This window comes from Sabethes cyaneus, chromosome 3, assembly GCF_943734655.1.
Source record: "Sabethes cyaneus chromosome 3, idSabCyanKW18_F2, whole genome shotgun sequence".
Taxonomy (NCBI): Eukaryota; Metazoa; Arthropoda; class Insecta; order Diptera; family Culicidae; genus Sabethes; species Sabethes cyaneus.
Genome location: NC_071355.1, coordinates 83,504,961 through 83,518,386, shown reverse-complemented (window position 1 = coordinate 83,518,386; position 13,426 = coordinate 83,504,961). Strand labels below are relative to the sequence as shown.

The 13,426-nt window shown below is 40.7% G+C and overlaps 1 protein-coding gene across 1 annotated transcript; it reads left to right on the top strand.

Annotated features, from left to right (window-relative positions):
- Positions 1–5,918: 5,918 nt before the first annotated feature.
- LOC128739809 (uncharacterized) lies at positions 5,919–9,904 on the top strand. The gene is made up of 4 exons (XM_053835311.1): positions 5,919–6,093; positions 6,155–6,426; positions 8,551–9,642; positions 9,707–9,904. Exons 1-4 carry the CDS (start codon positions 5,919–5,921, stop codon positions 9,902–9,904), a joined length of 1,737 nt encoding a protein of 578 aa, XP_053691286.1.
- Positions 9,905–13,426: the final 3,522 nt, after the last annotated feature.

The window sequence follows — 13,426 nt, the reverse complement described above, 5'->3', positions numbered from 1 at the left end:
TGTGCATGTTGGTCTTGATAGTTCACCAAAGTTTGAATCAGAATTCGTTTCAATTCTTGCTGATTTTCTGCAGTAGGAAGTTCAAGTATGAAATCCCCAAAATATTTACTAGTCATGTTGCCTTGATAATGCAGTATTAATCGTCTTTGATCTGTCCACTGGCCACCTGTCCACTCCTTCCAAAGTTTCCATTGTTGTACACGGATCGGATAAAGGATAATCTTCGAAATTCTGAGAAATGAAAAAAATAATTTTAATTTAGATACCTGCAGATTCTGCTGAGTGGAAAGAAAAAGCCGAAGAGTTCAATAAACTTTAGAACTTCCCAAACTGCTTAGGGGCATTCGATGATAAGCAATACCAAAGTGTGGAAGTTTATACTATAACTAAAAGAGCACAAATAGTGCATGGTGTTGATGGCTACATTTGTTATTTGTCAAATATTGTTGTGTTCCTTCCTGATGAAAATAAGTGGGATTGTCGTGTGTGACCAAATCAAGATCTACATAATAGAAAAACAGGTGATTTTCATTTAATAAAAACAGCATTACTTACACTTTTAATAAAATCGTTTAAGGGGGACCCTACTCTGGAAAGTCGGTGAAATCGAATTTAATTTTTTTTTGCATTTTCAAGACGCTTATACCGTGAACGTACCATATTCTGCGCAGTTAAGACATTTTTATGATTCTTCCGCTATTATAAGTATTCTAGACTTAAATTATTAACGTTGATAGCAGCAACGTGTAGTGCTACGGTCTATAGTATCTGGTAAAAAACATGGGAATTAAAAGTCGACCAACAATTGCGTATATTTTTTGTTTTGTAAACTTATCCACTGTGCCTAATTCTGCGCACTCTCTTGCCCATGCTTCTAATTCTGCGCATGTTTGTTCCTAATTCTGCGCACCTAAAAAGTAACTATAAACACTCATTCCATGTTGTTTATGTCTTTATACGCTAAAAGCATGTCAAAAATCCGGTATTAGCTATTACCATAAATAAATCCATGATTTGGCGTTCTTGTGCTGTCCAGGTGGCACAGCAATATTGTTATCATTTTGATTGGCTTACTTTAAAAATTTTACTGTCGGTAACATGAAGGGCGAGTTGATTCGGGTTTTTTGCATACTGAATATTACATTTTAGACAAATATTAAAAATTGTGTTTTCATGTAGAAACCACTTCGCCACTGCCTGACAGCTCCTTGAAGTTGGACATTCAAAAAAAAAAAATCAGAAAGCATAGTTCCATAAATTGGCGCTCGTACGGACCCCGAGTCGCAACACAGGATTCCAATCAATGCAAGTTAAAGGTTCTAATATATATATATTGATTTTATGTGCAACGTAAGAACACTAAATAACGCAAATACCAGGCACATCACTTATGGTTCTTACAAAAAACATAAATACCTTATCCGCTAACTGGTATCCAGTCGACCACCGCTCTGATGATGCGTAGCATCATACCCGAAACCGGTTAGCGGATAAGGTATTTATGTTTTTTGTAAGAACCATAAGTGTTGTGTCTAGTATTTGCGTTAAAGGTTCTACTTGAATTTTCATGCCTCTATACCTCAGCCATTTGGGTGAGGTATTCTTTCGCGATTTCTTCGAAGGATGCATTACTGTGCAGAATTTGGAACATGAATAAAAAACCTGTGCCCAAATCTGCGCACTACTGCGTCGCATTTTTCCAACGAAACCAAGGCATGCAATCACGCTTTTTGTCTAAAACATGACTAAAACTAATTATTCTTTCTAACTATGCTGGGTAATTTGATCATTGCAAGGAATTTCGATCATAAATTTGTTATTTTCTAGAATGACAGTTTTAGCGTTGGCGCTAACGACGTTGTTTTCTGACGTATAAAATACTTTCAGTTTCAGTTTAATTTATTTCGCTGTCAAATATTATGGCCCTTTTGTGAATAATGGCGTGGTATTCAACAGGCATTTATAAAAAAATAACACAATGGTCATAGTTATGCACAATGTTGAAATATACATATATTAAGAAAAATGCGCAGAATTAGGAGCGGTCACGGTACGTTCAGAAATTTCATGCCAAAAGGATTTTTTGATATTTGATCTCGTTGAAAAATTACGGCAAAAACTCAAGGGAAGTGCATCGCTGTATGAAACTTTAAACGCGTTTTTCTCGAAACCATATTTTTTCAGCTGGCAGTACGTGTATCACAGAATCTAGTGGACCGATTTTACTGAAATTTTTTTCCAGCATGTAAAACTGAATTATCTAAATTGTTACGTTACGTAAGCCGTTTTTTGATATCTCAGTTTTTCAATTTTTTATGAGCTCTTAATTGGCGATTTTGACGTAGGACTACGTCTTACGGCAAGTTTTGAGATAGGGTGTCATTCCAAAAAATCAAAAAATGCGAGCGTCACGAAAAATGAAAGGTTTTGAGCGCTAATAGCTCAGCGGTTTTCCTATCGATTTTCAATATTCTTACACCAATCGATCGGATAATCTTCTAAGAATTGACCCAAATGAAGAAAAGTATGGATTCTTGATGTTGAACTATTGAAAAATTGAAAATAATGAGCCTATGTTTTACCACAATTCTCGCTTCGTGATTGGTTGGAAGATTCTTTGCGATGATCTAAACCTATACCAAAATTTGATATCTGTGCTTGGGAAGTAAGCCAAAACAAGTGACCAAGTCTCCTCATTTCAACAAGATTTCTTAACACCGCGGTTAAACCTAGACCATTTTGATGTCCTTGCTTGGGAAGTACGCCAGAAAGAGTGACAACACCCCCTCGTGCCAACAGATTTCTTACGAACGCGATTAAACCTAGTCCAATTTGGTGTCTGTTTTAGGGAAGTGTGCCAGAAAAAATGTCACAACAGATGTTGCGATTCGTTGTCCCAACAGATCGCAAATTCTTTACTGCGAGACGACTAAACCTCGGCGAATTTGATATCTGTGTTGGACTCTGTATGAAGGTGAAATTTATCATCATCGATTCTGCCAATTTCAAAAGCAGTTTTTTTTTGTTTGAAACAAAAATTCGGTTTATGAAAATATATTCGCTGTGTTCAGATAGGCAAGAAGAATGCAGTATATACATTTTTATAAACACAATCCCGATTTGGGGCCCAAAATTCTTCCGAAATTGGGCTTTCCGACGAAAAGTCAATGGTGCTTATTACCAATCTCACTTCACGGTGAAATCAACGTGAAGTGAATATGGCCCTATTCCGAAAGTCACACAAGTGAGATGAAAAGTGAGAAGACACACCTCCCGTGAAAACAGGGTTATTCCCAATGTCATGCGACCTGCGTGGAATCGAAAAAATGACATTTCGCGTGAAAAAATTTCACTTTGTTTTTGGGTGATGAAATGATTCCACGAAAAGAGGTAAGTTTTATTTATCAATTACTAGCTGACCCGACAAACTTCGTATTGCCACAAATTAACCTGTGTTGTACATAAATCATGAATCTCGGATGATCTTTGTCACAATCTCGAGTTTTGCAAGCCCCCCAGTGGGCGGCGCTTCCGACGGCGGGTCACCGGCAACACTCGCGACCGGCTCGTCCTGAATGATCTAGTGTTACTATAGATAGTTTTTGTGGTCTTGTATTGACTAATGTTTTATGGAAGAGTCTCGAATTTCTCGAGTTCGATTAGTTTTTGAGTTTCGCAAAAATTTCTGTTTTATTTGTATGAGAGTCCATATCCCCCTACCACAGGGGTGAGAGGTCTCTAACTATCGTAAAATAAATTCAAGACTCCAAAATCTCCCACATGCCAAATTTGGTTCCATTTGCTTGATTAGTTCTCAAGTTATAAGGAAATTTGAATTTCATTTGTATGGGAGCTCCCCTCTTAAAAGGGGAAGGGGTCGTAATTCATCATAGAAAAAATGGTTGCCTCCAAAAACACCCACATGGCAAATATGGTTCCGTTTGCTTGATTAGTTCTCGAGATAAGAGGAAATTTGCATTTCATTTGTATGGAAGCCCACCCTCTTAAAGGGGAGATGGGCCATAACTCGCTTTCTAAAGAAGAGAGGGGTCTCAATTCACCATAGAAAAAAATCTTGCGTCCAAAACCACTTACATGTCAAATTTGGTTCCATTTGCTTGATTAGTTCTCGAGTTATGAGGAAATTTGATTTTCATTTGTATAGGAGCCCCCCCCTCTTAAAGTGGGGAAATCCATAGAAAATATACCATAGAAAATATTCTTGCCTACAAACACTCTAGAACTAACCAAGCAAATGGAACCAAATTTATCATGTGGGTGATAAATTTGGTTCCATTTGCTTGATTAGTTCTAGAGTTATGAGGAAATTTGTATTTCGTTTGTATGAGAGCCCCCCCCCTCTTAAAAAGGTAAGGGGTCCTAATTCATCATAGAAAAAATGGTTGCCTCCAAAAACACCCACATGCCAAATATGGTTCCATTTGCTTGATTAGTTCTCGAATTATGAGGAAATTTGTATTTCATTTGTGTAGAAGCACCCCCTCTTAAAGTTGGGAGGGGTCCTAATTCACCATAGAAAATATTTTTGCCTCCAGAAACCTCCACATGCCAAATTTGGTTCTATTTGCTTGATTAGTTCTCGAGTTATGAGGAAATTTGAATTTCATTTGTATAGGAGCCCCCCCTCCTAAAGTGGGTAGGGGTCCCAATTCATCATAGAAAAAATTTTTGTCTCCAAAAACACCCACGTGTCAAATTTGGTTCCATTTGCTTGATTAGTTCTCGAGTTATGAGGAAATTTGTATTTCGTTTGTATAGGAGCCCCCCCTCTTAAAGTGGGGAGGGGTTCTAATTCACCATAGAAAATATTCATGCCCTAGAAAGTTTTCACATGCCAAATTTGGTTCCATTTGCTTGATTAATTCTCGAGTTATGAGGAAATTTGCATTTCATTCGTATAGGAGCCCCCCTTCCTAAAGTGGGGAGGGGTCCCAATTCATCATAGAAAAAAATTTTGTCTCCAAAAACACCAACGTGCCAAATTTTGTTCCATTTGCTTGATTAGTTCTCGAGTTATGAGGAAATTTGTATTTCGTGTGTATAGGAGCCCCCCCTCTTAAAGTGGGGAGGGGTCCTTATTCACCATAGAAAATATTCATGCCCTAGAAAACTTTCACTTGCCAAATTTGGTTCCATTTGCTTGATTAATTCTCGAGTTATGAGGAAATTTGCATTTCATTTGTATAGGAGCCCCCTTCCTAAAGTGGGGAGGGGTCCCAATTCATCATAGAAAAAAATTTTGTCTCCAAAAACACCCACATGCCAAATTTGGTTCCATTTGCTTAATTACTTCTCGAGTTATGAGGAAAATTGTGTTTCTTTGGTACAGGAGCCCCCCCCTCTTAAAGTGGTGACGGGTCCTAATTTACTATAGAAAATATTCTTGCCCTCGAAAACCTTCACATGCCAAATTTGGTTCCATTTGCTTGATTAGTTCTCGAGTTATGAGGAAATTTGTATGGAAGCCCCCCCTTTTAAAGAGGAGAGGAATTATAATTCCCGTTATAAAGAGGGGAGGTGTCTCAATTTACCATAGAATAAATTCTTGTCACCGAAAACACCCACATGATAAATTTTGTTCTATTTGCTTGATTAGTTGTCGAGTTATGCAGAAATTTGTGTTTCATTTGTATGGGAGCCCCCCCTCTTAGTGGGGGGAGGGGTTTCTAACCATCACTAAAACCTTTCCTGACCCCAAGAAACCTCTACATGCATACTTTCATCCCGATTGGTTCAGTAGTTTTCGATTCTATAAGGAACATACGGACAGACAGACAGACAGACAGAAATCCTTCTTTATAGGTATAGATTTTACATTTGATTAGTCAGTAGAAAGCAAATTTTATTGTTTTTAACAAATAATTGAACTATTTTATTGCAGCAGCGCACAATAAATTATGGTAGGTACAAGGAATACGACGGGTCGTTTTCAGTCGTCGAAAAAATCTAGTCCGTCGTTCTTCTTCCTGCTACTAGATACGCTGGACCTTAGCACGCATGCCACCGACGATGGTGCGGTCGGTAACGAGAGTGACAAGACCGATAAATTTCTGGATAATTACGGTGACATCAGTGAATCGAAGGATCCATTTCAGTTTATCAATCAAATCGAACCGTCTGCGTTGGCATGCAGTAAGCAATACGTCGACTCGTCACAAACAAAAAGAAAATACTCCCCTCGCCGCTGGCGATCTGAGTAGAGTATCGGTAACAGCGGCGGCTGACGTTCTGGTCGGTTCTGCTGCTCCATCGACCACTCTGGTTAGTTTAAAAAGAATGCTTCGCTTCGGATCAAGAGTAAATACGCTAGCAGCGGCTGCGACGAACGGCAACGGTAGCAACGACAGTCTTAGCTTGCTGGAATGCCAAGTGCTCTACAAAGGATTTACAATTCTGTTTGGTGTCGTATGTTGACTATGGAAACTTTAATACGGTAGCTGCAGTGGACGAGTTTAATGAGTTTTGTCCCAAAAGCCCGGTGATGACTGATTGATGAAAATTCGTGATTCATGTGCCGCTTGTCTCAACGGCACATCTGTGGCGGTGGCTGAACAGTACACCAGACTAAAGCGCGAAGCAGAAAAGATTGGGTTAAAGGTAAATACGTCTAAAACAAAGTACATGCTGGCCAGCGGAACCGATGCCGAACGACACCGCTTGAGCAGTAGTATACTGATCGACGGCGATGAATTTGAGGTAGTCGATGAATTTGTATACCTTGGCTCACTGGTAACGGCGGACAATAATACCAGCCGTGAGATTCGAAGGTGTATTATCAGCAGAAGTCGTGCTTACTATGGGCTCCACAAGCAATTGCGGTCGAGCAGACTAAGTCCCCGTACAAAGTGTACCCTGTACAAGACGCTTATTAGACCGGTTGTTCTCTACGGGCATGAAACATGGACAATGCTCGAGGAGGACCTACGAGTGCTCGGAGTTTTCGAACGACGAGTGCTAAGAACGATCTTTGGTGGCGTACAGGAGAACGGAGTATGGAGGCGGAGGATGAACCATGAACTCGCACAGCTCTATGACGAACCCAGTATCCAGAAGGTTGCTAAAGCTGGACGGATACGATGGGCAGGGCATGTTGCAAGAATGCCGGACAACTACCCTGCAAAGATGGTGTTCGCCTCAAATCCGGTAGGAACAAGACGACCAGGAGCGCAGCGAGCAAGATGGTTAGACCAGGTGGAGCGAGATCTGGCGGAGAGTACCCGTTGTCCGAGGAATTGGAGAGCGGTAGCTCTCAACCGAGTTACATAGAGAAACTTTGTTCAACAGGCTTTGTCTTAGGACGGCAAGCCATCTAAGTAAGTAAGTTATCTCTACGGTGAAAGCGGCTGCCAAACGAAAGTCATCGAACAGATCGGCAGTAAGATCAAAGTAAGACTGGTCGATTATGAAAACGTTATTATAATAAATAAGATCAGCCTTATTAGATCGATAGTTCTTTTTTGACTTGAAACTATGACGCTGCTCCCGGAGGACATGCACGTTTTTTGATGAAAAAAAACCTTTCTTTGGAAAAAATTCGAATTTTTCGAATTTCCAAAAACCCCTACGTAACAATTTTGGTATTGACCTAAAGCTTCAAAATCATGCTTGAAATCAGCTCTACGATACTCCGTTGGTTCCCGATACGTACCGCCAGCAAGGATCTATTTTCTAGTGAGCATCCATGCGCCCAGCTGCCACCGGCATGATAATCACTATTCTGGGATCAAAGAAATACAAAATATATCTCCAAATATACCTTAACCAATAACCAAAATACTCCAACACTTAACATGAATTCCAGCATCCGAAAAAAATTTACAAAAATCTATTATTTTTCGACCTACCAGAGTAGGGTCCCCCTTTAAAACATATTGAAAATACCTACGGGCTCTGCAATACTTTTCAGCAATGATGTATAGCGGTAAAATATCCATTTAGCAAGGGGCAGCGGAAGAAAAGGAACGAATTTAGAAAAAGATTGAAAATACTCTTCCGAACTTTATTTTACAATCAAATGTTATATAATTTGAAAATAAATTCACCACCATGTCACAGTTTGTCTCTGAGATGTCTGAGAAACACATTATTTTTCGAATTCAGAGAGATGAACATTTAACCAAAATAAAAACACTTTTTCATATTTTCATATATCACTACTGCAGTGACGTGCAAAACGGCGGATGGCAACAAAACACGAAAAGCAACAATCTCGTTTTGCGTAAAGAGTACTGTTTTCCTGAGTTTCTATTATGATGAAAAAGCATTTTCCGGCCTTAGATGTCAGCCTGAAAACTCGAATATCAATCGTCATCTAATTGATGGTTAGTTGCAGCTGCCAGACGAGAGACCCACCCACCAATCGTGGGCTCACCTAATCTTGAACTCCCGTTTCAGTTTCAGTTAGTCGATTGCCTTCTGATGAATGTTGAAGATGAATTTCCGCGATACGGTTCTAGGATTCGCTCTAGTTGTTTTGGTACTGGACAATTTATTTTGCCAATTTTTATTAATATTACAATGCCGTTTTAGACTGCCGCAAACCAACTTCCTCCTAAAGTGATCGAAACCAGGGAAACTCTGCTCCACGATTTACACTCCTTGCAGGAAGTGATTCCGAAAGATCGCTTAGTGCACAATGCTGGTAGCACGGAAAATGCAGCTAAAGTACAGAACCTCTTCGACGAGTTTCTTCTTCAAAACCAGGACAGCATCAGCGCGGTGCTGCGCGTTCTCAAGCTGGTTGATCGTAGTGCTGAGAACGTAATTCAGGATTGCGTGCGAATCTTCGATTTAGAGGTGCTGAGCAGCGCTAATGTAATTTTCGAACACGTGAGCAAGCCGCTTCTTTTCGAGGTTAGAGATCTTTGCGAACTGATCGCCGCTGGTCGATTGGACACGGTCGAAGTTGCCTTGGAAAAGGTTGAACGTGAGGCGGCTAATTATCGCACCAAGTTGGACCAAACGTTGCAGGATATAGCGTTAGTTTCGAGTCAATTAGCTGGTGACCATATTACTGACAGAGTGCAGTTCAAAGAAGAAACCATTTGGACTCAATTGCAACAGCTGAATCAAACGTTTCGGGAAGAGTTGGATAGAAGTTTTTCAAAGTATTTCAATGTGTGGATTGGAAAGTATAAAAAATTTGCTGCGTCGCTTCCGGAAGGGTTTGATTCCGACGAGAACTTAGGAGTGGTTGCACTGTTCGATTTCCTGGACCTTTTGGATAACGAAACTAGTGTGCTGCAAGACGAGTTAGAGGAATTTTTGGACTATTGGGTGTACTTAGTTGAGGAATCTCTTGAATCGGTAACGAATGGTTCATTGGAAGTTGTAGATTTTCTACAGGACTATCCACTGGAACGTTTGTTGGATGGTGAAACCAGCTTGAAATGTGTTTCTGCATACTACCAAAATCTAGATCAGACACTTTTAACCTTTTTGGATAACTTCTACCAGTGTGTTGAATACGATCAAGAAATGTCGAAAGCATTCCATCAACTAGAGTCTATACTGAATTCTACTGATAAGGCAGTTGAATTTGTTTTGGATAGTTACATCACCTGCGGGAAACTGGTTGAAAAGTTCAACGGAGAGTTGGATCTGGAGGAATGTTTGGAGGACGTAAATTAAAATCGACTAAATAATTACGAAGTAGGGAAGTTGATTTCTATTTTTATCTCCGCAGTTGTCTGAGCTACTCGAACAAACAGAAGAGTTTGTTGAACGTAAAGCTAACGAAATCTATTACCACGTTGAGGATGCATTGGTCTTCAGTGAAGTCATAATGGGTGCATGCGTCCACATGAGGGCACGGGATGCGATACTGGAAGTCGGAGAAAGGTTAAGCAACTTCGATAAGTGCAACATAAGAGTTAGAAAGTGATAACTGCACCGCAATGTGGTACGGTTCTTTATAGCTTTATAAAACTTTCAAAAAGATAAGCTGGGATTGCATTCGCTAAATATTAATACTATAACAAAAAATTTAAAATATATCAAATTTATAAGTAATATGTCAATCAAACAACAAACAACATTTGGGAGTTTATTTAAAAGGTCAGCATATTTTTAAAGACGTTAGCTATATACAAGTTAAAGCTAAACTAATATTGCACAGACAACACGACTATCAAAGTGTAATTATGCCATTAAATTTTCATTATTTTCATTTAGGTATTAGAATATTAGAATGCTAATTAGTGTTGTCATGTTCAATCGGAATATTGATGATATTATGACATGAGCCGCAAACCAACTAACCAACCCTGTTTTTCGCGTTTTATGCCAAACCCATTCAATAGCTACTTCGTGCGGAAAGAAATGCTCAGCGGATTTTCCTGTCCCATCAAGCATGTTTCTGCTAACATAAATTAAACGGAAACTAGCCAGGCGACTTGGAAGTCGCTGAGTTACGAATCGGTTGCATTGATGGACGATGATGCCACTAGCATATTCTACTGATTGCAACATCCCACACCACTGACTGCTCTGGCCAGTAACTAGCTGTGCTGGTTGATCGATGTTGCCAAGAGTAAAGGTAACATAATCGTAACGAGTCAGCCTACTGCTGACGGATTGCAAAACCTGCAGAACCAGAACTGTGTACGAAAGGTAGGTACCCACTACAACACTGGGGTAAGTCATTGATATTTCGTTGCACCATAACTGGTGCAACTTGTAGTAGGAGATCAACTGCATTCACTTTATGTTTAATGATGTCAGTGCAAGGGTTTAGGTTAAATTCATTTTTTAAAAGTGCTTAGAAAAAGGGAAACCATCGTTATGGACTTTGTTAGTTCATTTTTATAATTGAGAGTAACTCCATTAATTTTGCAATTCTCTTTCGTAATTTAAATTAGCTGAGAAATTTGTCTGTGCACAATTAAGCGGTAGAATGGCATATAAAATAACTGTAAGGGTTTTAATTGGTTAGTTAATAATTAACTGGTTGCAATAAACTTCAAAATACCTTCATAATTTTATACAGTTTTTTTATAACGTTGTATCATTAGATTCTCCAATACCTCATTCATATTGTGTTCGTTTTATTGTGAATGGAACGGAGCACCAGGTTCTCTTGTAAACGCGGTACCTGTGTATCCATGCTCAGTTATCCGTTTTATATGGAACGATAAACGGATAAAAACGGATAATACCTAATAACAAATTAACTGCAGCAGTCCTCCGAATAAGGCGCGGTGGGTGGTGGTGTACGCCCACGACGATTTAGTAGTTGTCCATTCATCAATAAAGTTAATTTTTGGTACATTGTTGGTATAACCTAGTCAACTACCAAACATCAACTTTGGATAGCTAAGACATCGCGTTGGGCGTACGCCCATCGCCTTATTCGGGGGATTCATGTAGTTATTCTGACAACATCTATTGTGATTCTACTTACTCTATTTACTTCCACTTACTAAGTTATTATAAAAGATGCGAAACTGCAAAGTGTTTGATTTTTGTAACTACTTTGGTACTATCTCAAACATAAGTTAAGGATAAAGGTAAAAACTCAGATAAACAAATCGTCGTTGAGGAAAAACCTGAAGGTTGCGTCTGAGGCACTACCGCCGTGTTACCGTAGGACGTCGCAAAGTTAATTTTTATATAGTTAACAGGTCACTTATTCCAGTTAGGCTTATACTTACTTATTTGAGTGGCAACGGTTCGTTACCGATCCCGCGCCGAACGAATTATGGTCCTCCAGTACCGTCGGTTCTGGGCTGCCGTTCTCCAATCCCCACGAACACCAGCTGAACGTGCAGCGTCTTCGACAGCACACACCCACCGAATGCGGGGTCTGCCTCGGAGTGTACGGCCTCTTCCTGGTTCTCTGCTGAAAATAGTTTTGGGTAATCTTTCGTCGGGCATTCTGGCCACGTGTCCAGCCCACCGCAGTCTGCCACATTGCACTACCTTCACTTTATCAGAATATTTGTATACTTGGTACAGCTCGTGATTCATGCGTCTGCGCCACACTTCATTTTCCATTTTGCCACCAAGTATAGATCGCAGAATTTTACCCTCAAAAACCCCAAGCACTCGCCGATCAGCTTCCTTTAGCGTCCATGATTCGTGTCCGTAAAGGGCCACCGGGAGGATTAGTGTTCTGTAGAGCGCCAGTTTTGTGCGAATTTGCAAGCTACGGGACTTCAGCTGGCTACGTAATCCGTAGAAAGCCCGATTCGCGGCTGCAACTCGTCGTTTCACTTCGCGGCTTACATCGTTGTCACATGTCACGAGTGTACCAAGGTATATAAATTCCTCCACTACTTCATATCGTTCCCCATCTAACTCCACCTCGGCACCAACACCATTTGGGCTCCCACGTTCCCTACCAGCAACCATGTACTTCGTTTTGGCGGCATTAAGGGTAAGTCCCAATCTCGCAGCTTCCCTTTTAAAGAGCCTGAAGGCCTCTTCCACTGCTCTACGGTTGATTCCGATGATATCGACGTCATCCGCAAAACCAAGAAGCATGTGAGATTTCGAGATGATAGTTTTATTCCTTTCCACGTTTGCCCTTCGTAATGCACCTTCCAAGGCAATGTTGAATAGCAGGTTAGAGAGTGCATCCTCTTGCTTCAGCCCATGCAACGTCACGAAAGCAGCTGAGGTCTCATCCGCTATCCTAACGCATGATTTGGATCCGTCAAGCGTCGCACGAATCAGTGTAACTAGTTTCGTCGGAAAACCATGTTCTAGCATTATCTGCTACAGCTCATTTCGTTTAACTGAATCGTACGCCGCTTTAAAGTCCACAAACAGATGGTGTGTCTGCAAGTTGTACTCCCGGAACTTGTCTAACAACTGACGCAGGGTAAACATCTGATCCGTCGTGTAGCAACCCTCACGAAAACCAGCTTAGTATTCGCCGACGAAGGACTCCGCTAACGGTCTCAGTTTGCAGAACAGGATACGGGAAAGCACCTTGTAGGCAGAATTGAGCAATGTAATTCCTCGATAGTTTTTACACTCCATTCGATGTCCCTTTTTGAAAATTGGGCAAATGAGGCCATCCAACCACTTCTCCGCAATTGGTTCTTCCTCCCAGTTCCTAACAATGATCCGGTGGATTGCTTCGTACAGCCGCTCGCTCCCCACTTTTAGAAGTGCAGCCGGGATACCGCCTTCCCAGCAGTCTTACCGTTTTTCAGCTCACTGATTGCCTTCTTAACCTCCTCCTGTGTTGGTGGCTCCACAGCTTGACCATCGCTTACAATTTCTATCCTGTCCCTGCTGATCTCCGCATCTACCTCTCCATTCAATAGTGTCTGAAAGTGCTCCTTCCACCTGGCTGCTACCGCCGTTTTGTCGGTAAGCAGGTTGCCAGCACTATTATTGCACATCACAGGCATGGCAAAATTCCTGCATCTCACCGTTTTATAGGAACTCCGTGTGT